At 45.7% G+C, this 26,489-nt stretch overlaps 2 protein-coding genes across 2 annotated transcripts in view; one reads left to right on the top strand and one right to left on the bottom strand.

The window, feature by feature from the left end:
- Nucleotides 1-2,733, bottom strand: part of LOC144764070 (uncharacterized) — a 30,572-nt gene extending 27,839 nt beyond the window's left edge. The window contains exon 1 of the mRNA XM_078650226.1: nt 2,638-2,733. The gene's annotated coding sequence lies outside the window, so the exon portion shown is untranslated. The remainder of the gene's footprint in view (nt 1-2,637) is intronic.
- Nucleotides 2,734-3,081: 348 nt separating this feature from the next.
- On the top strand, nt 3,082-16,232 carry LOC144764074 (uncharacterized). Its single transcript, XM_078650234.1, has 3 exons — nt 3,082-3,144; nt 14,215-15,387; nt 15,552-16,232. Exons 2-3 carry the CDS (start codon nt 14,636-14,638, stop codon nt 16,228-16,230), a joined length of 1,431 nt encoding a protein of 476 aa, XP_078506360.1. The 5' UTR covers nt 3,082-3,144; nt 14,215-14,635; the 3' UTR covers nt 16,231-16,232.
- Nucleotides 16,233-26,489: the final 10,257 nt, after the last annotated feature.

The raw sequence follows: 26,489 nt of genomic DNA, 5'->3' as shown, positions 1-26,489 counted from the left end.
GCGACCTGCTGGCAGCTGGTGACAATGAGCAGCAGGAGTCCGTGACCTGCTGGTGAAAATGAGCAGCAGGAGCCCGTGACCTGCTGGCAGCTGGTGTAAATGAGCAGCAGGAGCCCGCGACCTGCTGGTGTAAATGAGCAGCAGGAGCCCGCGACCTGCTGGTGAAAATGAGCAGCAGGAGCCCATGACCTGCCGGCAGGGGGTGAAAATGAGCAGCAGGAGCCCGTGACCTGCCGGCAGGGGGTTAAAATGAGCAGCAGGAGCCCGTGACCTGCTGGTGAAAATGAGCAGCAGGAGCCCACGACCTGTTGGGCAGCTGGGAAAAATGAGCAGCAGGAGCCCGTGACCTGCCGGCAGGGGGTGAAAATGAGCAGCAGGAGCCCGCCACCTGCCGGCAGGGGGTGAAAATGAGCAGCAGGAGCCCATGACCAGGCGGCAGCTGGTGAAAATGAGCAGCAGGAGCCCATGACCTGCTATGCAGCTGGTGAAAATGAGCAGCAGGAGTCCGTGACCTGCTGGCCGCTGGTGAAAATGAGCAGCAGGAGTCCGTGACCTGCTGGTGAAAATGAGCAGCAGGAGCCCGTGTCCTGCCGGCAGCTGGGAAAAATGAGCAGCAGGAGCCTGCAACCTGCTGGTGAAAATGAACAGCAGGAGCCCTTGACCTGCCGGCAGGGGGTGAAAATGAGCAGCAGGAGCCCGTGATCAGATGGCAGCTGGTGAAAATGAGCAGCAGGAGCCCATGACCTCCTGGTGAAAATGAGCAGCAGGAGCCCGCGACCTGCCGGCAGCTGGTGAAAATGAGCAGCAGGAGCCCGCGACCTGCCGGCAGCTGGTGAAAATGACCAGCAGGAGCCCATGACCTGCCGACAGCTGGTGACAATGAGCAGCAGGAGCCCATGACCTGCCGGCAGCTGGTGACAATGAGCAGCAGGAGTCCATGACCTGCGGGGCAGCTGGTGACAATGAGCAGCAGGAGCCCGCGACCTGCCGGCAGCTGGTGACAATGAGCAGCAGGAGCCCATGACCTGCTGGGCAGCTGGTGACAATGAGCAGCAGGAGCCCATGACCTGCTGGTGAAATTGAGCAGCAGGAGCCCGTGACCTGCTGGTGAAATTGAGCAGCAGGAGCCCGTGACCTCCTGGGCATCTGGTGAAAATGAGCAGCAGGAGCCCGTGACCTGCTGGCCGCGGGTGAAAATGAGCAGCAGGACCACAAGAGGCTCTTATTTAAAATGCAACGTTTTCCCAACAGTTAATATACGCCACAATTTGAAATGGTTCGCCTCTATTATTGCACTCATTATGTTCAACCTGACTCTAGATCGTACAATGGAGCATATTTGTTTTTCATTTAAACACATACAGTTTGGGTCATGGACCGCACTAAAAGCACCTGGAGTCAGGATGAAATCCCTGCGATTAAGGACACTTTTGAAAAAGCAGCACTATGACAGAGCCATCGCCCAGGGCCCCAGTCGCGACCTCTAATGTGTGATACTGCTCCAAGCTGTGTAAATAAATATCCAGAGCCTAGCGCCTAAAAACACTCAGTCAGCATTAGGGTGGAGACTGATCATGAAAAAGACACCGCCAGCTCTGCCCCAGAGAACAATCTGAGCCAGTCTCAGACTGAAACAGTAAAATGCAAGCCAGGGAGAGACTAGTCGGCTGACCTGCGCGCTCTATCAGCTTCACAAACCTCTGATTGATGGATCGCCTGCTCCCTGATCACCTCCTGCCCCTCCCCCCAGGGGGCCCATAGAATCCTTCACCCCTGCCCCCACCCCAGGGGGCCCCATAGAATCCTTTACCTCTGCCCCTCCCCCCCCAGGGGGCCCAATAGAATCCTTCACCCCTGCCCCCACCCCAGGGGGGCCCATAGAATCATTTACCTCTGCCCCTCCACCCCCAGGGGGGCCAATAGAAACCTTCACCTCTGCCCCTCCACCCCCAGGGGGCCCAATAGAATCCTTCACCTCTGCCCCCCCAGGGGACCCATAGAATCCTTCACCTCTGCCCCCCCGGGGGACCCATAGAATCCTTCACCTCTGCCCCCCCCAGGGGGCCCATAGAATCCTTCACCCCTGCCCCCCCCCAGGGGGCCCATAGAATCCTTCACCCCTGCCCATCCCCCCCCCCAGGGGGCCCTATAGAATCCTTCACCCCTGCCCCCATCCCAGGGGCCCCATAGAATCCTTTACCTCTGCCCCTCCCCCCCCCAGGGGGGCCAATAGAATCCTTCACCTCTGCCCCTCCCCCCCCCCAGGGGACCCATAGAATCCTTCACCTCTGCCCCCCCGGGGGACCCATAGAATCCTTCACCTCTGCCCCCCCCAGGGGGCCCATAGAATCCTTCACCCCTGCCCCCCCCCCAGGGGGCCCATAGAATCCTTCACCCCTGCCCATCCCCCCCCCCCCAGGGGGCCCTATAGAATCCTTCACCCCTGCCCCCATCCCAGGGGCCCCATAGAATCCTTTACCTCTGCCCCTCCCCCCCCCCAAGGGGGTCCCATAGAATCCTTCTCCTCTGCCCCCCCCCCCCCCGTGTCCAGTGACTCCCCTCAGCCTGGGTCTGGTCCACCTCTCTCTGGTTCTCGTGAAATCCCATAAACACAAACAGTGATGACGCTGCACTCACCCCTGACCCGGGGATCCTGCTCTGACTGCAGCAAACCTGAGGTCGGGGCTCAGCTGTCAGGACAACACACTGGTCCCTCAGCGCATGCGCAGACCCTGGCGGGCAGCAGTCAGGGTAGCACACTGGTCGCACTGCGCATGCGCAGACGCCGGCGGGACAGCTGTCAAGGTTTTACAGGCCGTGCTGCGCATGCGCAGACCCTAAAACAGCGGTCTCCCCCTAAACTAGTAGCTTAAGGTCCGCGTATGCGCAGTTATTAACAGTCGATCTTTTCACAACCGCGTTAGCCGAGTTGCGCATGCGCAGATCTACACTCACTACCTGCACTGCGCTCACTTCCCCATAAATCCGTAGCCAGTGGGTGGCGCATGCGCAGATCCGCATTCACGACCTCCGGAAGTGACGTCCTCCGTGACTGCAACCAGGAAGTGCTCTCGCAGACAGTGCAGCTGCAGCCCCGGGGGCGCCTCGAAGCGGAGGCTTCACCTCCAGGCACTGTGAGGCCTGGTGAGTCAGAGGGGAGGCTGAGGATGGAGGAGGGGGGAGGAGGGGGGGTCTCGTCCATGTTTCCCCCTCCCTGTCATCGACCCTCATCCTTCGAGTGTCGATCCCTCAGACCCTGTGTGACCCTTTACAAGCCTCAGTTTATGATCTGCATTTTTATAAACCATTCGTGAATTCGGTATCTATGTCCTCAGAGCACAGGTCCTGAACAATCATTGGCAAAGCCAAGAGATTACACCCATGCAAAGTCTCCTGGCGTTGCCAATGTTTGTTTAGCCATGCTGCACAGCTCAAAGCAGAGCAAAGCGCTGACACCCCAGAGTGCACCGCGGCCTGGGACTGTGTTATTCTTTGTCATGTTCACAGCAGCTCGCGAGCTTTGCATCATGTCTAAATAAGCATTGACAAAGCCAAGCACCTCTCATGTTATCTGAGAGCTGTTTGGCTTTGTTAATGTTTTTAGTGGCGATGCAAGGAGCGTTGGCTGCAACATTACTCCAGGGCGACCAACACCTGGGATATGTGGGGATTATTTCATAAACACAGTCACACGTTTAATTACAATACCACGCAAGCAATATTCCCTCTAATTTTATCCTCTGTGTGCGAGAGAGTAAGGTCTCTGTGTGCTGCAGCCAAGGCTATGTGCGCCAACAACCTAACCATGCATGTAGACCCGGGCTTTAAGTGGGATGAAAACACTAGGGTGTCTCTCAAAAAGCCTGACCAATGCAATGAAGGGCGTGGCTTAAAAGCAATTAAGTTAGCTTAACATAGTGTGCCACCCAACTGATATTTTGCTTCTTCTGTCATTGCATCCAAATATATAATACAAGTATAATTACACCTACAAGAAGGCATGATTATTGGCTTTGTCAATGGTTGTTCGTTGCATAAAGTTGTATATCAATTGAAAATGCTTCTGCTCTTGTGGTAGAGGTTGTGGCTTAATGCTCGAGCTGCCAACTTAGGCAATGGGTTTTCTGGCTCGGGTCAGACTAACATTCTGTGATTCTCTGCAACTCGATGAATCTCCCCATGCATACAAAAAAAATAATCAGGTGAATTGCTCCAATAACTTTGGGTTGAGTTCCCACTATATAAAACTTGCTACATTTCTTTTCTAAATGTGGGGCTGATGGTTTGTCTGTTGAAAGAATTTATGTTAAATGCAGCCCATGACGGACGCTGTGATCAGGGGAGCAACTAGACCTGACCTTCGGGAGGGGGCTAACACTCCCACCCAGGGATAGCCCTAGCACGCGTCGCACACTGTGCAACAGTCTTTTTTGGCGCCCTATCTCCTTCTTCTCCATGAATTCCATCACTACCACTCACCAACATCCAGGATCATCTGAAAGCACACATTGTGCTTTTAAACGTCCTGCATTTCTTTTCTTAAAGCAGCATGGCTGCAGGGCTGATTGCGGGCCTTTTGAAAGAATTTATGTTAATCACAGCGTCCGTCAAGGGCTGCATTTAGCATAAAAATACTTTCAGAAGGCACACACTAAGCCACACAGCTGCGCTATATTTAGAAAAGAAATGCATCAATTTTAAAAGCACGTACTTGTTCTTTCAGATGATTCTGAAAGCAAACCTCATGTTTGTAGACTTGTTGCATTTCTTTTCTAAGTAGAGCACAGCTTTGGGGTTGATTTTATGCCTATTGAAAGTATTTGTTAAGTGCTGCCCTTGATGGGCACTGTGATTAGCATAAATACTTTGAAAAGGCCCACAATCAGCCGAGTTCTAGTTAGAAAAGAACGGCAGCAAGTACATGTTATGTTAATTAAACTTTTAGAGTGCAACGGTTTCCCTGAGGTGTCCTGGCGCTATGCACTGCATGTCAGGAGAAATTATGTCACTGAGTAAACAGCCATGTTTTCAGCCCCCTTCTAAAAAAGAGGAGATCTGCTGAATTTCTCAAATGGAATGGCAGATCATTCCAGGCCTTAGATGCGCAGGCGATGGAACTCCTAGCTCCCCAACTGGCTTGTTTAAATATAGGAACTAGGACTTGTTTTGCTCCTGTGGACCAAAGAGTCCTTCCAGGAACATACCATTTGAATCTTTGCCTCAGTTGGTCAGGCATATTCCATTAAGTGCTTTAAATGCCGTACAGAGGGCCTTAAAGCTTATCCTTTGTTCCACAGGGAGCCAGTGTAGTTATATTAGTTCTTTTTTGACAATATTTAGGTGTCCCTGTCAACAACCGGGCTGCCGCGTTTTGCACGATCTGAAGCCTGTTAATGTGCTGTTTTTGGGCGTTCAGACAGACGCTGTTGCAATAATCCAGACGGGCCATAACAAGTGCCATGGCCACCGTCCTGAGACTTTCTTCTGGAAGATAAAGCTTTATTTTTCTTATGATTCTGAGTATCAGAAAACAAGCTGACACCACTGTGCTTATGTGGTCACTAAACGTAAGTTTGTTATGCACGAACACCCACAGATTTGTTGCTTTCCCGGTGGGGGCAAGGCAAATACCAAAATCTTCTGGTCACGAATCTGGTGTCCATAGGTGTGGGTTATTCCTGAATATGATGACCTCTGTTTTGCTTGAATTTAGTTTCAAGCAGTTGGTCGACATCCAATCCTGAGATGGTTTTCATACAATCATGAAAACATGCCCCAGTTTCCTTTTCCTCCACATCTCTAAGAGATAAAACAATTTGAGTGTCGTCCGCATAGGAGGTGAGTTGGAAGCCAAAGGATCTTATCAAACATGCCAGAGTTATTATGTACATATTAAAAAAATGTTGGGCTTAACGGTGAGCCCTGAGGCACCCCACAAGGGAGGGAAAACGGCTTTGACTTGTTGTTGTCATCCAGATCAACTGTTTGTGTTCTTTCAGATAGAAAGGACTGCAGGAGGTTCCAAGCAGCAACCTGTACCCCTGCTTCAGACAGCCGGTCCATCAGAGCTTCATGATGGACCGTGTCAAAGGCCGCTGACAAATCTAGCATAATCAGTATTGCCTTGCCTCCACAGTCCAAGTCCTCCCTCACTTCATCTGTAGATTTAATTAAAGCCAGCCCCGTGCTGTGTTCACCTCTAAACCCGTATTGAGACTGGTCGAGTAGATTATTGGTTCGGAGAAATACACCAAGCTGGGTATTCATAGCTTTTTCAGCATTTTTTGCAAGAAGCGGAAGCCATGAAATTGGCCTATAACTACTTGGGTCCTTAGGAACCAGAGTCATTTTTTTAATGGGGGGAGGATAGAGGCCTTCTTCCAGTCCCTGGGAAATATGCCGGTGGTGAATATGGTGTTGAGCAAAGGGGTAAGAGCTGACCCTATGACTTCCGGGATTAATTTCAATACAAACGCCGGACATGGGTCTATTGACCCTGATCGAAAAGAGTTCAAAAGATTAATTGAATCTGATCTTTCTAGCAATGAGAATTTATCTAAAACTGGTGTAGGGTTGGGCCTATTAGGTTCTATTTTAGGTGGCTGCACTTTTTCACCTTTTTGGGCTAAAGTGAATGTAGAAAAAATACATTCCACCTTTTGTTGGAAAAAAGGAGCACATTTTTCGCACAATTCAGGAATACTTAAGCTCTTAGGGGCTGGTGCGGCAAGTTTAGTAATACTTTTAAAGAGTTCTTTGAAATTGGACTTAGCTTGAGAAATTTGTTCTGTAAAAACTTCTTTTTTGTTTCCAGCAATAGTTCCTTATAGATTCTGAGACTCTGCTTATAAATTTCGAAATCCTTACTTTTATACCCTTTCCTCCATGCCCATTCTAATATTTTACAGGCTGTTTCAGTTTTAAAAAAAAATCATCTGAGTACCAGGAATCTGAGGGTTGGGCCCATTTAAGGGTTCAATGTTTCACCGGAACTAATTTATTGCATGCTGTGTCTATCCAATCTGTATAGGCTGACGTAGCCTTGTTCACCCCAGAGGGGAGCGGGCACAAGGTTCTCTTCAGTTTCCCTTCTAATTCTAAACAATCTGCATTTTTCCAGGCACTTTTTGTAATCTTCCTTATGGGTTCAGGTCTGGGTTGAAGGCCGTTTGACTCTTTCAGTTCAAATAAAATGGCACTGTGATCGGACCATGGTAATGGGAGTACCACAGTGCAGGTCAGATTTGAATTATTAGAAACCGTCAGCATATCACATGCCTGTATTTTATATGGATAGCTCATTGGGTTAATACGCCTCCTGCAAAGAGTCTGTCAGCATATTATAGGACTGTATTTTATATCGATAGTTCAGTGGGTTAATGCGCCTCCTGCAGAGAGTCTGCCAGCATATCACAGGACTGTATTTTATATCGATAGTTCATTGGGTTAATACGCCTCCTGCAAAAAGTCTGTCAGCATATTATAGGACTCTATTTTATATCGATAGCTCAGTGGCTAAATGCTCCTCCTGCAGAAAGTCTGCCAGCATATTAAAGGGCTGTATTTTATATGGATAGTTCAGTGGGTTGATGCGCTTCCTGCAGAGAGTCTGCCAGCATATTACAGGGCTGTATTTTATATGGATAGTTCGGTGGGTTGATGCGCATCCTGCAGAGAGTCTGCCAGCATATTACAGAGCTGTATTTTATATGGATAGCTCAGTGGGTTAATGCGCCTCCTGCAAAGAGTCTGTCAGCATACTACAGGACTGTATTTAATATGGATAGCTCAGTGCTTTAATGCGCCTCCTGCAGACAGTCTGCCGGCATATTACAGGACTGTATTTTATATGGATAGCTCAGTGGGTTAATGCGCCTCCTGCAGAGAGTCTGCCAGCATATTACAGGACTATATTTTAAATGGATAGCTCTGTGGGTTAATGCACCTCCTGCAGAGAGTCTCCGAGCATTGTTCAGGACTCTATTTTACATAGATAGCTCAGTGGGTTAATGCACCTCCTGCAGAGAGTCTGCCAGCATATTACAGGACTGGATTTTATATGGATAGGTCAGTTGGTTTATGTGCCTCCTGCTGAGAGTCTGCCAGCATATTACAGGACTCTATTTTATATGGCTAGCTCAGTAGTGTTAATACACCTCCTGCAGAGAATCTGCCACCATATATTACAGGGCTGTATTTTATTTGGATAGTTCAGTCGGTTAATGTGCCTCCTGCAGAGAGTCTGCCAGCATATTACAAGACTGTATTTTATATGGATAGTTCACTGGGTTAATGCGCCTCCTGCAGAGAGTCTGCTGCATATTACAGTACTGTATTTTATGTGGATAGCTCAGTGGGTTAATATGCCTCCTGCCTGGAAGTCGGCCGGGATAATACAGGACTGTATTTTATATGGCTAGCACAGTGGGTTAATGCGCCTCCTGCAGAGAGTCTGCCGGCATATTACAGGACTGTATTTAATATGGATAGCTCAGTGCTTTAATGCGCCTCCTGCAGACAGTCTGCGGGCATATTACAGGACTGTATTTTATATGGATAGCTCAGTGGGTTAATGCGCCTCCTGCAGAGAGTCTGCCAGCATATTACAGGACTGTATTTTATATGGATAGCCCAGTGGGTTAATGTGCCTCCTGCAGACAGCCTGTCAGCATCTTACCAGCCCTGTCAAGTACCACGCATCAGGCGTTAGGCTAAGGCATTTTAATGCTGGTATCCGCATCACTGCTTTAAAATGCATTCGGTACACATACATAGCTCCCAGATACGATAGAGAGTACATGCAATGCTTAAAAACAGCATTGTGCACCGTAGATAATCTCTGCACAGCGCTCTGCAGGGCCTGCGAGACATCAATCCTGCCTGCGATGGCCTTGGAGGACTCGTTATAGCTACCGGCCACGGATATATGGTTTCTTTTCCTGCTGCTCCCTCGGTCAGATACCCTCCCCCAGCCTCCCTGAAACAGACATGGGCATGGGCGGGGCTGCTAAATGAGGAAAGTCGCTGAATAAGTGAGCTTGCTGTACACACTTAAAATATTCAAATATAGTTTGTGGTGCTGCGGCCTTCCAGCATAAGACACTCTAGGAGGAGAACGGACTGACTCTGCGCCCACTCGAAAAAAACATAGAAATGCTGCACTCCATTGCTGAAGTCCATTGCTGCATCTCATTGCTGCAGTTGTCCATTGCTGCAGTCCATTACTGCAGTCCATTGCTGCACTCCCTTACGTCAGTCGTCCATTGTTTCGGGCGTCCATTGCTGCAGTTGTCCATTGCTGAAGTCCATTGCTGCATTTCATTGCTGCAGTCCATTGCTGCAGTTGTCCATTGCTGCAGTCTATTGCTGCACTCCCTTACGTCAGTCGTCCATTGTTTCAGTCGTCCATTGCTGCAGTTGTCCATTGCTGCAGTCCGTTGCTGCAGTCGTCCATTGCTGCAGTCATCCATTGCTGCAGTCCATTGCTGCAGTCCATTGATGCAGTCATCCATTGCTGCAGTCATCCATTGCTGCAGGCATCCATTGCTGCAGTCGTCTATTGCTGCAGTCCATTGTGGCAGTCCATTGCTGCACTCCATTGCTTCAGTCGTCCATTGCTTCAGTCGTCCATTGCTTCAGTCGTCCATTGCTTCAGTCGTCCATTGCTGCAGTCCATTGCTGCAGTCCATTGCTGTAGTCCATTGCTGTAGTCCATTGCTGTAGTCCATTGCTGCGGTCGTCCATTGCTGCAGTCGTCCATTGCTGCACTCTATTGCTGCACTCTAGTGCTGCAGGCTATTGCTGCAGTACTCCATTGCTGCACTCCATTGCTGCACTCCATTGCTGCAGTCCATTGCTGCCTTCCTTTGCTGTAGTCCATTGCTGTAGTCCATTACTGCAGTCCATTGCTGTAGTTCATTGCTGCGGTCGTCCATTGCTGCGGTCGTCCATTGCTGCGGTCGTCCATTGCTGCAGTCGTCCATTGCTGCACTCTATTGCTGCACTCTAGTGCTGCAGGCTATTGCTGCAGTAGTCCATTGCTGCACTCCATTGCTGCACTCCATTGCTGCCTTCCTTTGCTGTAGCCCATTGCTGCAGTCCATTGCTGCAGTCGTCCATTGCTGCAGTCCATTGCTTCAATCCATTGTTGCGGTCCATTGCTGCGGTCCATTGCTGCAGTTGTCCATTGCTGCAGTTGTCCATTGCTGCAGTCCATTGCTGCACTTCATTGCTGCACTCCAATGCTGCAGTCCATTGCTGCCTTCCTTTGCTGCAGTCCATTGCTGCAGTTGTCCATTGCTGCAGTCTTTCATTGCTTCACTCCATTGCTGCGCTCCATTGCTGCAGTCGTCCATTGCTGCAGTCCATTGCTTCGGTCCATTGCTGCGGTCCATTGCTGCGGTCCATTGCTGCGGTCCATTGCTGTGGTCCATTGCTGCAGTTGTCCATTGCTGCACTCCATTGCTGCAGTCGTCCATTGCTGAAGTCCTTTCCTGCAGTCCATTGCTGCAGCCACAGCTGCCATGTGGCTTAATCGCGCGAATCCGATCGCTATCACATTCGCGGCGCTTGCGCACTCAACTCCCGGGCTTCTTTTCACGCACTTGAGGTGCCCACTTCTTTTACGCGTCTTTTCACTTTCAGCCCGGCCACCCTTCAACTCCACCTCCCTCCCTCACCGCAAGATCGTGTGCATTTTCACTTTCAGCCCGCCCTCGCTTCAACTCCCTCCCCCTCCCTCACCGCAAAGCGCGTCTTTGACCTTGTTATCTGAGTTATTCGAATTCCCCTCCAATCGGGTACAGGCCATATGAATACATCGCAATAATGAATATTTCTTTCATGTTGCTCTAAACAAAATGCAGCTTTTAAAAAGCGCCTGCACAGCCTGAGAGCCAGCGCTCGGCGCCACAAAAGAGCAACCTCCGATATGTTTCTTCTCACGAGGCTTTGAAATACATGCAGTGGAACGTCCAGCCTATATGTTGCCATAGTAGCCAGCGGCTGCTTTTTATATTGGCTTTGCCTTTCACAGACTAGAGTTTGGGATTTTATTGAAAGGTCTGACGGTCTGTTATCAGGTGACATCCATTGCGGTTGCTGGAACACATCCCTTTGTACGTGGTCACATTTCAGCATATACTGTCCTATGAACGAGTTTGACATTTTTAAGGGCCACTTTAAATCTATTGTCGTTTTTTTTTTTTCATTTTGGCACAAATGTATGCCTACAATCAATATTCAATGTTCCTTCCTGCCAGGGGAATGTGAGAATTTCAAATAATTCATCATTCTTTATCTTTGTTCCATTCTTGAGATAAATTGGTGCTAACTGTGAACCTAGGCATCGCTTGTAAAATCAGCAACCTTCGTAGTGTCAGGCTCTGCCTACACATTCAACCATCGCTGCAAACAAGCATTAGCTTAGCCAATATGTCTCACTTTTGGGACCATATAAGTATTTAGTCATGCAGCACAGTATCCTTGGTGCAAAAACAGAAACTGTTTCATGGATAAACAATGATAAGGTCCCAAAAGCGAGACCTATTGGTTGTGCCAATGCTTGTTTATTAACCTAATTGAAGCAGGGAGACGTATAGTGTGCACTCTGTCAACATGTGGACAGGCTACTCTCTGTGTTGCTTCTGGTCTAAATGCTGTTATGTTTGGCTTGGTGTACATTGTGGGAAACCTGGCACGCATCTGATGCCTTGGGCAATATTTTATTAAAAATCAAGTATTAAAAGAACTGGGGTGGGGATACCTTGTTGGAGATTGAGTGTCTGCTGTGGCGCATTCCTGCAGCGTCACTCAGATCTATGTTACTACATGTGCCCAGGGTCTGCAAATTATTTGCTACTAGTTGTCTGCAGCACTGATTGTGCTACCCACATATGCAGCCTGAAACCATGTCACAGGCTTGCCACTGCAGTGCCTATGTGTGTGCAGTTTACTGCCACATCAACTTTACATTTAAAACTACTTGCCAAGCCTTCAAATCTCCTTTCTTGACATATAAGACGCCCCTAAGGATGGCCATTGGTGAACCAAAGGGAGAGTGCTATGTAAGTAAAAGTCGCAACATATACTCTGTTTTACATGTCCTGGTAGTGACAAACAGCTAAATTCAGTTTTCACTGCTGTAATGCTGACTTTCATTGGCTAGAACTGGGAATTCCTTAGAATACCTATGAGCTGTAATTCCTGATTGGAAAGGAGTAGCCGTTTCATGTTTCATATTTCATATCTTTGGAATAGAAATGATAAATCCTCTTTACTGGTAAAGACTGATTTAACATTCCTATTTTAAAAATGCTACTTTTAGAAAGTGGACTTTTCTATGCTTGTACTGCTCTTTGTGCCTCATACCCTGTCTCTAATACACGTCTGGGCTAGGTGACCGGCCCCTTTGTGCATTCTGTCTAGACAGCCACAGACAGTGCAGGGGTTCGGTGTGATTTAGCACCCATCTGTATTCTGATGGGTCTTCCTGGGCAGATGGGAGGAAGAGGCCCACCCTTACACATCACAGGGTAGTGAACTGACCATACAAATTACTGATAACTCCCTTTGGTAGTCTGGAGTGAGTGCTGGGATTGAAAGAGATACTGGTGCACTTCAAAACCACTCTTTGGAGTTTCCCTCCGATCAAAGGCACATTTGGACATAAGTGCTAAGTCTCTGGCCCCGTCAACTCCGACACTTCTGGATCTACACAGAACCGCTGTCAGAAGAACTGTGGTGCTGCAGAAAAGACTCAAGTGGATTGTTTTCGTGGAAGAACTGCTTTTCTGTGTGTTTCCCTGTTGAGTGCAGCTCTATGACTCCTGGAAGGATAGCTAGGCTCTGCCTTCACTCCAAAGTGTGATCCAAGGGCTTGTAAGCTTGCCTCCCGTTTCTGAAGTGTTAGAGACACAAAAGACTTCCTACAGTTCTGCTAATGCTGCTGGACTCTCCCTTCTGTAAGTCCTACCCTTGTCTGAGGTGCCCCCTCCAAATTCCGGTCCTCAGAAGTGGTTTCTACAGCTGAGTCTTTGCCAAATCTGTTGTGACGCAGCGCGAAACCCAGCAAAGTCTCTTCCACTAGATGGCACAAGGCCTCCCCACGCACACTGCACCCCAAGTTCCAAGCTACTGTGTTAAGTGGGCCCTAATGGGTCCCTGTAGTCTTTCTGCGCTCCATCGTAGTCGGCCTGCACTTTGAATTTGTGCCGGTCCCTCTTGACCAACCTGAAGTATCCTTTTTTAGTGTTACCTGCTTTTAATCATTTTATTAGCTTTTATCTCTTCAAAATTCAATATCACAGCTTCTACTTGATTGATTTTGATGATCGTTTTGGACTTGTTTTACTCAGATAAATGTTCTCTATATTTCTAAACTGAGTCTTTTTGTGATGTGTTCACTGTGTTGTTGCATGAGTTATTGCACAAACCCTTTAAACATTGCCTTTTAAGCATCCCTGCTCTGTGCCCAGCCACCAGGGGGTGAGCACAGAATAATTTGGAATTGTGTTGTGACTTACCCTGACCAGGATTGCTGGCCCTACTTGGACATGGTGCATACCTCTTCCAACTAGAGACCAGGTTTCTAACCGGTTCCATCTTGCATTATTCGTTAGGCCGTTTGATAATAGGAACCGTTCCCTGGATAAGAAGGGAGGCATCTGGTTGCTATGAATTTAACATTGTAGTGTGTCGTGGGAGAAGATCTCACTCACTGAACACTGAACAAGCAACATCCTCTGGTCTCTTGTTTTTTTTTTTTTTTTGCAGAGTTTTATATAGCGCGAACTAGAACCGAACCGAATCAGTTATCAGAGCGCTTTACATAGCACCAGTTACGTTACATGAGGACACACTTTCATTTTAGGCACGGGGAGATTAAGTGATTTGCCCAGAATCACAGGGGGTTTTTGGCGTCGTTACCGAGACTCGAACCAAGTTCCCCAGGTCCGAGGTCGAGCGCCTTAGCCGTTAGGCCAACCCCTCTCCCCTAGTTACTCCTTGAGTCCACACTCCTCAATAGAAGGGGATCACGGAAGGATTGTATGCCCTTACTCTGCCTATTGCATCTTTACATTGAAAGTGGAATCTAGGATTTCTTCAGCGCACTTGTCTATATGAACACTTAAATGTATCATTAAATGCCAATAGGTTTTTCTGATGGGCTTTGCATTTAAGCTTATTCATTGTTTCTTTTTCTTAATCTAACAGGTGAAATAAATGCAGTAATGAATGAAAAAAGTAAAGCTATTAAACATCACTCGTGTGGGGAGTGATGTAAAAACAGTGTGACTCTTCCCTTGAAGGCTAATGCCTCGCCGAAGTCTTTTTCTACAGCAGAAAACCCAAGATGCCCAATGAGGTCTGTACTTGGCTCTTAGATATCAGCTGATAGACATTGGAGACACAACACACTGACATACTGAAGCAAGTCTAAGGTGCTCATTACTAATGAAGAGATAACCTGGTATCAGAAAGAACACAAAGGAGAAAAAACATATGAATTTCTAGAATGTGACAAAACATTTATTAGGCAAAAAAAGAGCAAGTGTGACATAAGAAACTTCATACTGGAGAAAAACCAGATTGATGGATTGACTGTGGAAACGTGTTCTTTGCCAGGAAAGACCTAATGCAGCATCAGAGTGTCCACGTAGAGGAGAAAACCTATAAATGTACAGAATGTAATACATTGTTCAGATGGAAGGCGAATCTAAAGCGGCATCAAATGATCCACACTGGGGAGAAACCGTATGAATGTACAGAATGTGACAAAGCATTTATAACAAATGAAAAGCTAACACAACATCAGAAAATCCACACTGGGGAGAAACCGTACCAATGTACAGAATGTGACGTGGCATTCATTAGAAAGTCACATCTAATGAAACATCATAAAATCCACACTGGGGAGAAACCATATCAATGTACAGAATGTGACAAGGCATTTATAACAAATGGAGAGCTAAAACGACATCAGAAAATCCACACTGGGGAGAAACCATGTAAATGCACAGAATGTGACATGGCATTTATTTTCAGTGGAGACCTAAAAAACCATCAGAAAACCCACGCTGGAGAGAGATCATATCAATGTACAGAATGTGACAAATCATTTATAAGAAATAGAGAGCTAAAGCAACATCAGAAAATCCACACTGGGGAGAAACCATACCAATGTACAGAAAGTGACATGGCATATATTAGAAAGTCACATCTAATGAAACATGTGAAAGTCCACACTGGGGAGAAACCGTATCAATGTACAGAATGTGACAAAGCATTTATAACAAATGGAGAGCTAAAACGACATCAGAAAACCCACACTGGGGAGAAACAGTATGCATGTACAGAATGTGACAAGGCATTTATAACAAATGGAGAGCTAAAAACCATCAGAAAATCCACACTGGGGAGAAACCATACCAATGTACAGAATGTGACATGGCATTTATTTTTAGTGGAGACTTAAAAAACCATCAAAAAACCCACACTGGAGACAGATCATATAAATGTACAGAATGTGACAAATCATTTATCAGAAATAGTAAGCTAAATCAACATCAGAAAATCCACACTGGGGAGAAACCATACAAATGTACAGAATGTGACATGGCATTTATTAGAAAGTCAAAACTAATGGAACATCAGAGAGTCCACACTGGGGAGAAATCACATCAATGTACAGAATGTGACAAAGCATTCAGAACAAATGTACAGCTGAAGCAACATCAAAAAGTCCACACTGGAGAGAGACCATATCAATGTACAGAATGTGACAAAGCATTTAAGATCAATCGAGATCTGAAGCGACATCAAAAAGTCTACACTGGAGAGAGACCATATCAATGTACAGAATGTGTCAAAGCATTTATAACAAATGGAGAGCTGAAGCGATATCAAAAATTCCACACTGGAGAGAGACCATATCAATGTACAGGATGTGAAAAAGCATTTATAGCAAATGGAGAGCTGAAGCGACATGAAAAAGTCCACACTGGAGAGAGACCATATCAATGTACAGAATGTGACAAAGCATTTATAACAAATGGAGAGCTAAAAAACAATCAGAAAATCCACACTGGGGAGAAACCATACCAATGTACAGAATGTGACATGGCATTTATTTTTAATGGAAACCTAAAAAACCACCAAAAACCCACACTAGAGAGAGATCATATCAATGTACAGAATGTGACAAATCATTTATCAGAAATAGTAAGCTAAATCAACATCAGAAAATCCACACTGGGGAGAAACCATACAAATGTACAGAATGTAACATGGCATTCATTAGAAAGTCAAAACTAATGGAACATCAGAGAGTCCACACTGGGGAGAAATCACATCAATGTACAGAATGTGACACAGCATTCAGAACAAATGTACAGCTGAAGCAACATCAAAAAGTCCACACTGGAGAGAGACCATATCAATGTACAGAATGTGACAAAGCATTTAAGACCAATCGAGATCTGAAGCGACATCAAAAAGTCTACACTGGAGAGAGACCATATCAATGTACAGAATGTGACAAAGCATTTATAACAAATGGAGAGCTGAAGCGACATCAAAAAGTCCACACTGGAGAGAGACCATATCAATTTACAGAATGTGAAAAAGCATTTATAGCAATTGGAGAGCTGAAGCGACATGAAAAAGTCCACACTGGAGAGAGACCATATCAATGTACAGAATGTGACAAAGCATTTATAACAAATGGAGAGCTGAAGCGACATCAAAATATCCACACTGGGGAGAAACCGTATGAACGTACAGAATGTGGCAAGGCATTTATAAAATATAGACCGCTAAAGCAACATCAAAAGATCCCCACTGGCGGGGAATCCGTATGAATGCTCTGAATGTGACAAAGCATTTATAACAAATGGAGACCTGAAGTGACATTAGAAAATCCACATTGGGAAGAAACCATTCAACTGCACTGAATGTGAGAATGCGTTTATAATAATTACATGTCTTATGCAACATCAGATAGTCCACACAGGGGAGAAAACCTATGAATGTACATAATAGTACATCAGAAATTCCACACTGGTTAGAAACGATAGGGCTGTACTGAATACGACTTAGCAGTTTACAGAATGTGACAAGGCATTCATCACAAAGCAACATTTAATACAAAATCAGAAAGTTCACACAGGAGAGAAAATGTATGTATTGAATACCACAAAGCATTCATAATAAATGGACAACTAAAGCGATGTCTGAAAATTTACATGGCAAAAAATCCTATGTATTTACAGAGTTTAATACATTCTTCCAAGGAAGAATAATCTAATGCAGCATCAACAAATGCACACTAGGGAGACACCCTACTAATAAATATAATGTGGCAAGGGATTGATTACAATACAAAATGTAATATATCAGAATGTTCACACAGGACAGAAACTCTATAAATGTATTGAATGTGACCATGAATTCATAAATGGAAAGCTAACGCAGCATCAAAAGTCCACTTTGAGGACTGCACTGATTAAAGCAAGGCATTTGTTAGCAAGGGAGAGTTAAACAACATCCAAGTCCCCACTGGGAAAAATCTATATGAATGTACGGACTTGAATCGGTCAATGGGTATTTATAAAGCGCAGCAAATCATCCGTGAGATTCTCAAGCCGCTGGAGGAGGAGTTGCTGTCCGGAGGGGCTGATCAGTTGAACAGCCAGATCTTGAGTTCTTTCCAGATTCACTGATGAGTCGGATCTCCAGTGCCGGGGAAGTTCATTCCAGGTCTTTACAGCCAGGTGGGAGAAAGCGCAGCCTTCATGCCTGGTTTGACACTGGGAGTGTGAGTGAGCAAGAGGGAGGCGGAATGCAGGTGTCTGGCGGGCTGGTTAAAGAATACACTTTGGCTGATGTAGGACAATCCTTCGTTGTGGAGTGCCTTATAAGCATGGGTCGGTATCTTGCCTCTTTTCTGGACTGGGAGCCAGTAGAGTTTACTGAGGTGGGGAGTGATGTGGGTCTGCTTCACGAGGTTGAGGATTAGCATTCCTGCTGAGTTCTGTATTGTCTGCAGTTGTCTCTGGAGGTTAGTGTTGATTCCTACATACAGAGTGTTTAGGTAGCCAAGCCAGTTGGTCACCAGGGCTTGGGTGATCATTTGTCTGGTGCTGATGGAGAGCTGCAAGATCTAAAGATCTTACAGTGCATGTGCATTGTAAGTCATGGGCATGGTCTGTAAGGGAGGGGAAGAAGCCAGATTCTGCTGACCACCATGCATTGCTTCATAGAGACGCGTGGTTACTGAAGAGGAGCACTTCCGTCTTGTCTGTGTTCAGTTTTAGGCAGTTGTGCTTCATCCAGTCGGTGATGTTGGCCGGGCACCTATGTAAGTTGTTTCTGGAGTTGGTGAGGTGGGTGTAGAAGATGACTTTCAGTCTGTGCGATCTAATAATGTTGGCTAGGGGTATCATGTAAGTGTAGAAGAAGGTGGGGATGACGGAGGATCCTTGTGGGTCACCACAGATGATGTCCTTGGGCTCAGGAGTAGGGCGGGAGTCTGATTTTCAGAGTTTTTCTGGTGAGGTAGAAGGCGATCCACTTGAGGGCATTTCCTTGGATTCCGATGTGGTGGAGCTTTTTGATCAGGATCTGGTGGAAGACCATATCGAAGGCAGCCGAGAGGTCAAGGGGGATGGGGGCTGTATTCTGACTGAGGTCCAGGAGGGCTTTGATCTCATCTGTGGCTGCTATCAGGGCAGTCTCTGTGCTTTGATTGGCACGGAAGCCTGACTGAGAGGAGTCCAGGAGGTTGTTGTGCTCCAGGTGTCTGGTGAGCTTACTGTTGATTGTCCTTTGAAGACTATGTCCAGGAAGGAGAGCAGGGTTATCAGTCGGGAGTTCTTCAACTGCTCTAGGTCTGCTGAATGTTTTTTTTTCCGGAGGGTTTTACTTCTACATGTTATCACTCTTCTGCGAAGGAGGCCAAGGTGATCGATCTGCTATGTGGGTTTGTGAGCTCTAAGCTGATCACCTTGCTCCTGATGTTAAAGATATGGTGGGGGCATGGATCAGTGGGGACCCCAGACTGCATGGAGTTCATTATAGAGGTGGTGTCTTGTGCAATGAGGATATCCCAGAAAGCGAGACGGAGGTCAAAGTTATTGTCAGTGGGTGTGAGGAGGTCGAGGCTGTCACTGGTAGAGAGCTGAAGTTCAAAGTCCCTGTAGATGATAGCGATCTTCTAATGGAAGTAGTCAGCAAGCGTGTATCACAGATTCTATGAGGGAGTTATGATATTCTCGGTGGCTGCAGGGTTGCTGAATTCCATAATGATGGTGAAAAGCTCATTGCTGTGGTGTGATCTGATCTTTATCAATGGAGTGGTCGGTACAGGTGAGTTCTGTGAGATGGTGGTACTTGATTGTTTCTCTGGAGATGAGGATGGAGTCAAGCGTGTGCCCAAAGATGTGTGTTGGGTCGATGACGAGTTAGATGAGGCCAATGTTGCTCATGCTTTCTATTAGGTTGGCAGTGCTGACGTCGCTAAGGTCTTCCATGTGGAAGTTGAGATCTGCTGTCAATATCTAGTGTTCGGAGGCAATGGCGAGTTAGGTGATGAAGTAAGGGCTGGCTTTGCAGAACTCTGGGCGAGTTCCTGGAGAATGTTACAAAGTGTTCTTAAGGAAGTAACCGTATGAATCTACAGAAAGTGACAAGGCATTTATTAGAAAGGCACAGCTCAGCCAATGTACCATAGAAAAGCCCACCCTGGGGAGGAACCATATAAAGTGCCACAGGTATGCCTAGACGTGGGTCCCGGGCTCACTGTACACTGGATTCAAGATGACTAATAAGGGGTGATACCCCAAAACCGGTCCCAGTATGCTTGTTTCTGGTCCAGGGAGAACCTGACTTGAAAGTTCAAGATGGACTGTACCCATGTCGAGCAGGGCCAATGATTTGAATATGGCTAAGTCTTAATTGGCGTGGCATGGTGAGCAAAAGACCAATGGATTTAACCCAGATCACTTGATTGGGGGTGAATGTTTGAATTATTCCAAATTCCGTCTATCATTTGTGTCTCTTTTGGTTAGGTATATAAGCACAATGCAAATTTTTCACCATCAACACAAGAAAAGAGACCTTGTATCAATTTTATCAACTAAATGCCCGCATACGTAGATTGAGGTGGTCTACGATATCATTTCTGGGTGTGGTGACGAGATAACACATCCAGTGATGTGTACTGTTGTAGACGAATCTAGGACTCTAGTTAATATTCCCGATTTCTGCCCTTATGTGGTTATATCAAATCATATCCTTATATAGGCATAAGAATCATTCCCATATTAAGACATAGCCAATGCAGTCCAAATACGGCAAGGCTACTCCCATAGACTCCTAGAAAGCACAACGTCTTCTTAGATAAACCAAGCCTCCAGCAGCCCGGGAATTCCCCCTGCTTCTGTATTGATTTGTCCTAGAACTCCCGGGGTCCTGAAAGAACTGAGAGTTCTTAGTGGCGTCTTATGTCCAACCTTACGTCAAACTCGGCACCTTCCAGGTATAAATATACCAGCATCTGCCCTAGAAAAAAACATACGATGGTTTGGAGCCGATCGACTATCTACTTGCCCGACACCCTGCTGTAGCAAGTGCCAAAGGAAGCAGACCCTCCCGCTGACGCGCTGAGAGAGCCGCTGTCTTTTCTCCTGCTGAGAAATCCAGCTCCAGTGTTTCCCTCCTACCCTTGCAGGTTGCTGGGAGATCGAGTCCTGAGAGAGAGATACAAGACCTCCTTCATTCTATAACCAAGGTACGGAGCTGATTAGACCCTTAGAGAATTCTTGATTTAGATTCTTGGCAGAAACTATTTTAACTCAAACTACATCTCACTTACTCCTTCCCATGTACTAGGCTTAGGTTAGGTACACCGGAGTAGGCGTATCTTAGAAGAACCAGTTGAGTACGGTTAGTCATTATTTTATCATTGTATGTATTTTATCCATTTTAAGTATCTTATGGCTTAGAAACCATATAATGCTTTTACAGTATTATTTCATAATACTCTTTTTACTGTACGCACTTTACTTCATGACAAGTATTGCGATTGTAGCAATTCACTTCTCTTGCATGTGAAAGAAGACTACTCAATAAATAACCTCTTTTATTGAAAACGCCCGTCTCTCTGTTTCTATGCTCTTCTGGTGGAACTATTTACAACAAGGGGTGGTGATGGACAGAGTCTCTGAATTAAGCAGAGTACTCTCACCCAGTCAAGAGATCAGGGCTAGATCCAACACCGTTTTTTAGCTCATTGCACCATCCCAGTTTCAGAACCTGGCTGTATGCAAATTAGTCTGTTCTTGGCCCAGTGCATCATGGGAACAGGGCAGACCAGACTACAAAAGCCAATTCTTACACTGGGAAGGAAACAAGCTTCCGGGGACCGGTTTCCGGCATTTCAGCCGTTTTCGGCCCGGCTTGCTTGAATCCTGATGGTGCAATGAGCAAGGGACTCACATCTGAGTATACCCTTCCACGCTTAGGGTGGACAAAATTATTTACAACAAGGGGTGGTGATGGACAGAGTCTCTGAATTAAGCAGAGTACTCTCACCCAGTCAAGAGATCAGGGCTAGATCCAACACCGTTTTTTAGCTCATTGCACCATCCCAGTTTCAGAACCTGGCTGTATGCAAATTAGTCTGTCCCTGGCCCAGTGCATCATGGGAACAGGGCAGACCAGACTACAAAAGCCAATTCTTACACTGGGAAGGAAACAAGCTTCCGGGGACCGGTTTCTGGCATTTCAGCCGTCTTCGGCCCGGCTTGCTTGAATCCTGATGGTGCAATGAGCAAGGGACTCACATCTGAGTATACCCTTCCACGCTTAGGGTGGACAAAATTATTTACAACAAGGGGTGGTGATGGACAGAGTCTCTGAATTAAGCAGAGTACTCTCACCCAGTCAAGAGATCAGGGCTAGATCCTACACCGTTTTTTAGCTCATTGCACCATCCCAGTTTCAGAACCTGGCTGTATGCAAATTAGTCTGTCCCTGGCCCAGTGCATCATGGGAACAGGGCAGACCAGACTACAAAAGCCAATTCTTACACTGGGAAGGAAACAAGCTTCCGGGGACCGGTTTCTGGCATTTCAGCCGTCTTCGGCCCGGCTTGCTTGAATCCTGATGGTGCAATGAGCAAGGGACTCACATCTGAGTATACCCTTCCACGCTTAGGGTGGACAAAATTATTTACAACAAGGGGTGGTGATGGACAGAGTCTCTGAATTAAGCAGAGTACTCTCACCCAGTCAAGAGATCAGGGCTAGATCCAACACCGTTTTTTAGCTCATTGCACCATCCCAGTTTCAGAACCTGGCTGTATGCAAATTAGTCTGTCCCTGGCCCAGTGCATCATGGGAACATGGCAGACCAGACTACAAAAGCCAATTCTTACACTGGGAAGGAAACAAGCTTCCGGGGACCGGTTTCTGGCATTTCAGCCGTCTTCGGCCTGGCTTGCTTGAATCCTGATGGTGCAATGAGCAAGGGACTCACATCTGAGTATACCCTTCCACGCTTAGGGTGGACAAAATTATTTACAACAAGGGGTGGTGATGGACAGAGTCTCTGAATTAAGCAGAGTACTCTCACCCAGTCAAGAGATCAGGGCTAGATCCAACACCGTTTTTTAGCTCATTGCACCATCCCAGTTCTGGTGGAACTAAGCATGCACGATTGACTGAGTGAAATAGCTATCTATTGTTTCCGCGACTCTAGAGATATACTCCTTATTCTTTGGGGAGCAAAGTTGTCATGTTTATGCGGTTGTCAGAAACTAATCCCTTCTTGTGAGTTCGAGAAAGTTTCTAGTGACCTCTTAGCTAGCTGGCATTCATAATTAAGTCTAACATATTCAATAGAGACCTAGTCGACCTAAGTCCTATGTCTAAACTATTGTTTATGTTATTCCAATGCGCGGAGCCTATTGGGAATGTAAGAACTACACTACATGGCGCCCAACGTTTGGTAAGGCGATAATTTAATGCTAGATACTAGAGGAACTCAGTCGTGCTTTTCACACAGACCCCTTTTCCCGTAAAAACTCCAATAGACGTCTGGAGTGGGTAAAAGGTTAATATCCGCCAAAACTTAGTAGGAGGAGAATCCTATGTATTAATTTTTGGTTTAGTCAACATTGAAGGATACAGTGTTCCAAAATATTGTGCACCTAATCTTTGTTTCCTTGAAACTTGCTCTGCAAACTTTCTGTCAGCAAAAATGACGGAAAGTGACGACGAAAGGGAAAGAGCTAGAATAGCAGCTCAAGCAGTCTTGAATGAGAGCTCTACAAAATGACCCGGATGCAATATTCAACCCAATAAATATAAGAAGTGTAACTTACAAACTTATAAATAATGGAGTATCATCAAGAGGTGGTATAGTCATATTTGTGGTAGAGGCACATGAAGATCGGCAGACACAGGTATTCTATTCATGGATAACTTTTCCAACAGCAAATGCTGTGACACACGAGTTCCACTACTACAAAGCAGAGGAACATCCAGTGGAATACGTTCCTTTCGAGGATGTTGAAATTCCACTAACTTACCAGGAGCATCAGCTCTGGTTTAATGGCGCCCTAAAACATCAAAATCACATTACCAGGCTCGGTCCACTAGGTAGACATGGCCGGTTCTAGCCAGCTATACACCACATCCTGACATCTAAGAAATGTCAGACGGAGAACTTTTAGTTCAGCTAAAACAATTAATTAAAATACATAGACAATTGGTCCAATATGTCATGCGGACTTTAATAGTCCAACAGCAATAAAAATTCCACAGCACACCCCTCACCAGGGGAACACAAATAAAATTACACCACAGACTATACAATCAGTCATTGGCAAATTACCCGCAAAACGGGAACAAATTCCGTTCTGGTTAGCTCAAAAGATTACTCAAATAGAGGCAGTATTCCCTGATAGTACACCTCATGAAAAACACAGAATTCTGACGATCTGTTTACCAATGGGGATCGCACCACATGTGGAGGACTGTGACACTTGGGGAACAGTCTTTGCTTCAATATACACAAAAACACATGGTGTTCCGTCTATGGCGGTTATACTAGGCGTACTAAGACAGATTCAAAATGAATACGGTCCAGAGCCTGCTTTAAATCTAGGTATGAAATTAAGCAAGTCTCTGCTATACTACTAGCCAACATAAAGGGAGAAGCAGCATCTGTGGCGATCCGCCAAAACTTAAAAGAAACAGAAATAACAGACCAACCTTTTGAACTTCCCAGAATAATTGAAAAGTGCTTTGAAGAATTAGGTAGCGATAGTTTGGGTGGGAAACAACTAAAACCACAACTAACTGAAAATCCTGAAAACACTTTTATTAAGAATAATCTCATTACTCCAAAAAAGAAGTGGGAGGGTAATAAACAAACCACTCCCAGAGAAAAACAGTTTCAGTCCAGAGGAAGGTCTCCCCAATAGAGAGCTAGATATTGAGAACGGGGGGGGGCAGGTCACCACAATGGGAGCCCTCTGAAAAAAGATACAGCCTTAGAAATAGGGACAATTTCAGAAAACCTGACATATATCAAGATAATGCTACACATCCCTCTCGATCTTTTCAGACTTCCTCACAGAAATCGGAAAGAAGAGGACGGTCAGAACATAAAGAAGAGCGAGTCAAGTCCAAAGACAAGGAACCTGCTCGTCAAAGTAAAAAATTACAATTTCCCAAAAAGAAGGTAGATAGTATTAAATTAAAACATGCCGAGGATCCCGGGGACACAACTCAAGAATGGAGAGTGGGCCCAGACAATGCTAGACAGCAAAGCAGAAGTGACCATAGCTCGCAAGATCCTGATGAATCTTCTGGAGACAGTGGACACGAATGAATACATTCAGGTGGAAACTGCAGACACCAGAGTTAGTGTACCCCATAAATTATATGAAGTAACATTACGTATAGAAGGGGACACAACTAGGCAAATAAGAGGTCTCTTTTGGGAGAATGTATCTAAAGGCTATGATATCCTTCTAGCAGAGAAAGACTGACCACCAGAGTTTGTCAGGGAGTGCCCACATGGCGAAGAAATGATTATGCCTGCCTTCTCAAATCACATTCCAATTCATAAAAAATACACATATGCTAGAAAATGGGCAGGGGCCCAAGCCCCTGCATTATATAAAAATCATGTAGGATGGGATGAGGATTCTCCTCACCATAAAATTCAGTTAAAAAATAAACCTACTGCACAGAGGAAGTATCCTGTTAAGCAAGAAGCTAAAAAACAAGTCAGGGAGATCTTAGATCAACTTGAATACCAGGGGGTGTTTGAAACGTGCACCTCACAAATGAACAATCCTTTGTTTCCTGTCTCCAAACCAGATGATTCATATCGTCTAGTATTGGACTACAGACACCTAAACTCTTGTTGCAAAACATTTGCAGTACAAAATTCACACAGTGCAGCACTAATGAATAACATCGTGCGCAAAAGATATAAAACAACACTAGATATTTCAAATGGTTTCTTCTGTCAAAACATTGCACCAGAAAGCAGGTATTTGACCGCTTTCTCCAGTATGGGGGCCCAGTGGCAATTTTGTCGTCTCCCCCAGGGATTCAAGAACAGCCCAGGATTATTTTCAGCCAGGCTAACAGAGTTACTACAAATGTATGATGATGAGGCATTATCTTATGTCGATGACATCTATCTAACAGACGATGACCTGGAGACACACTTGAAAAGAGTGAACACCATTATACTTCGGTTCGCATCTGAAGGGTACAAATTCAACTTTAAAAAATCACGAATTGCCCACCTCACTGTCCTGTTTCTGGGATATGAGTTATCAAGTGAAGGCAAAAGCCTAGCAGACAACTTCTTAGAGAAGTGTGCAGTACTCCAAGCTCCAAAAACGCTGAAAAACTTACAATCAATTCTAGGTTTCCTGAATTTCGGAAGAACTTACATTCTAAATCATGCAGAGAGGGTTAAACCTCTCTACGAATTAATAAAACCTGATTTCAAACCAATTAATTGGACAGAAACACACAGAAAATTTACGAGCAATACAAACAGACATATTAACTAAAACTGCAAACACGCGCAAACGAATACAACCTTGTAATCCGAGTCATCCCAGGAAGATGCGGATTTATGTACCTGACCTCTAATGAGGGAGAAACGGTACCAATAGCTTACAAATCACACTTGTACACACAAGCTGAAATGAAATTCAGTTCTACTGAAAAAATTCTGACTGCGGTCCAAACTGCTGTAGCAAAAGAAAGAGCCCTCGCACAAGGTAAACGTATAATAATCGTTACACCGGTACCTGCCCTAGAGGCAGTAACAAGAGCCAGCATTCCGAATGCTAAAGTTTTACATCCGAGATGGATACAATGGGTTAATTCTCTTGCTGCATCAGACGTAGTATCCTAACTTAAAATCGCAAGAGTTTCTCCAATACTAATATGAAT

This window comes from Lissotriton helveticus, chromosome 6, assembly GCF_964261635.1.
Source record: "Lissotriton helveticus chromosome 6, aLisHel1.1, whole genome shotgun sequence".
In the NCBI taxonomy this organism is placed as follows: Eukaryota; Metazoa; Chordata; class Amphibia; order Caudata; family Salamandridae; genus Lissotriton; species Lissotriton helveticus.
The sequence above is the reverse complement of the archived record's forward strand: the minus strand, read 5'-3'. Positions and strand labels throughout refer to the sequence as shown.

Excerpts from the sequence above, each read along its gene's own strand:
- LOC144764074 (XM_078650234.1), top strand. The coding sequence starts at position 14,636 with ATGCAGCATCAGAGTGTCCACGTAGAGGAGAAAACCTATAAATGTACA. Across the intron at positions 15,388-15,551 it reads GCATTTATAACAAATGGAGA|TAAGCTAAATCAACATCAGA; the intron begins GCTAAAAACCAT and ends TATCAGAAATAG.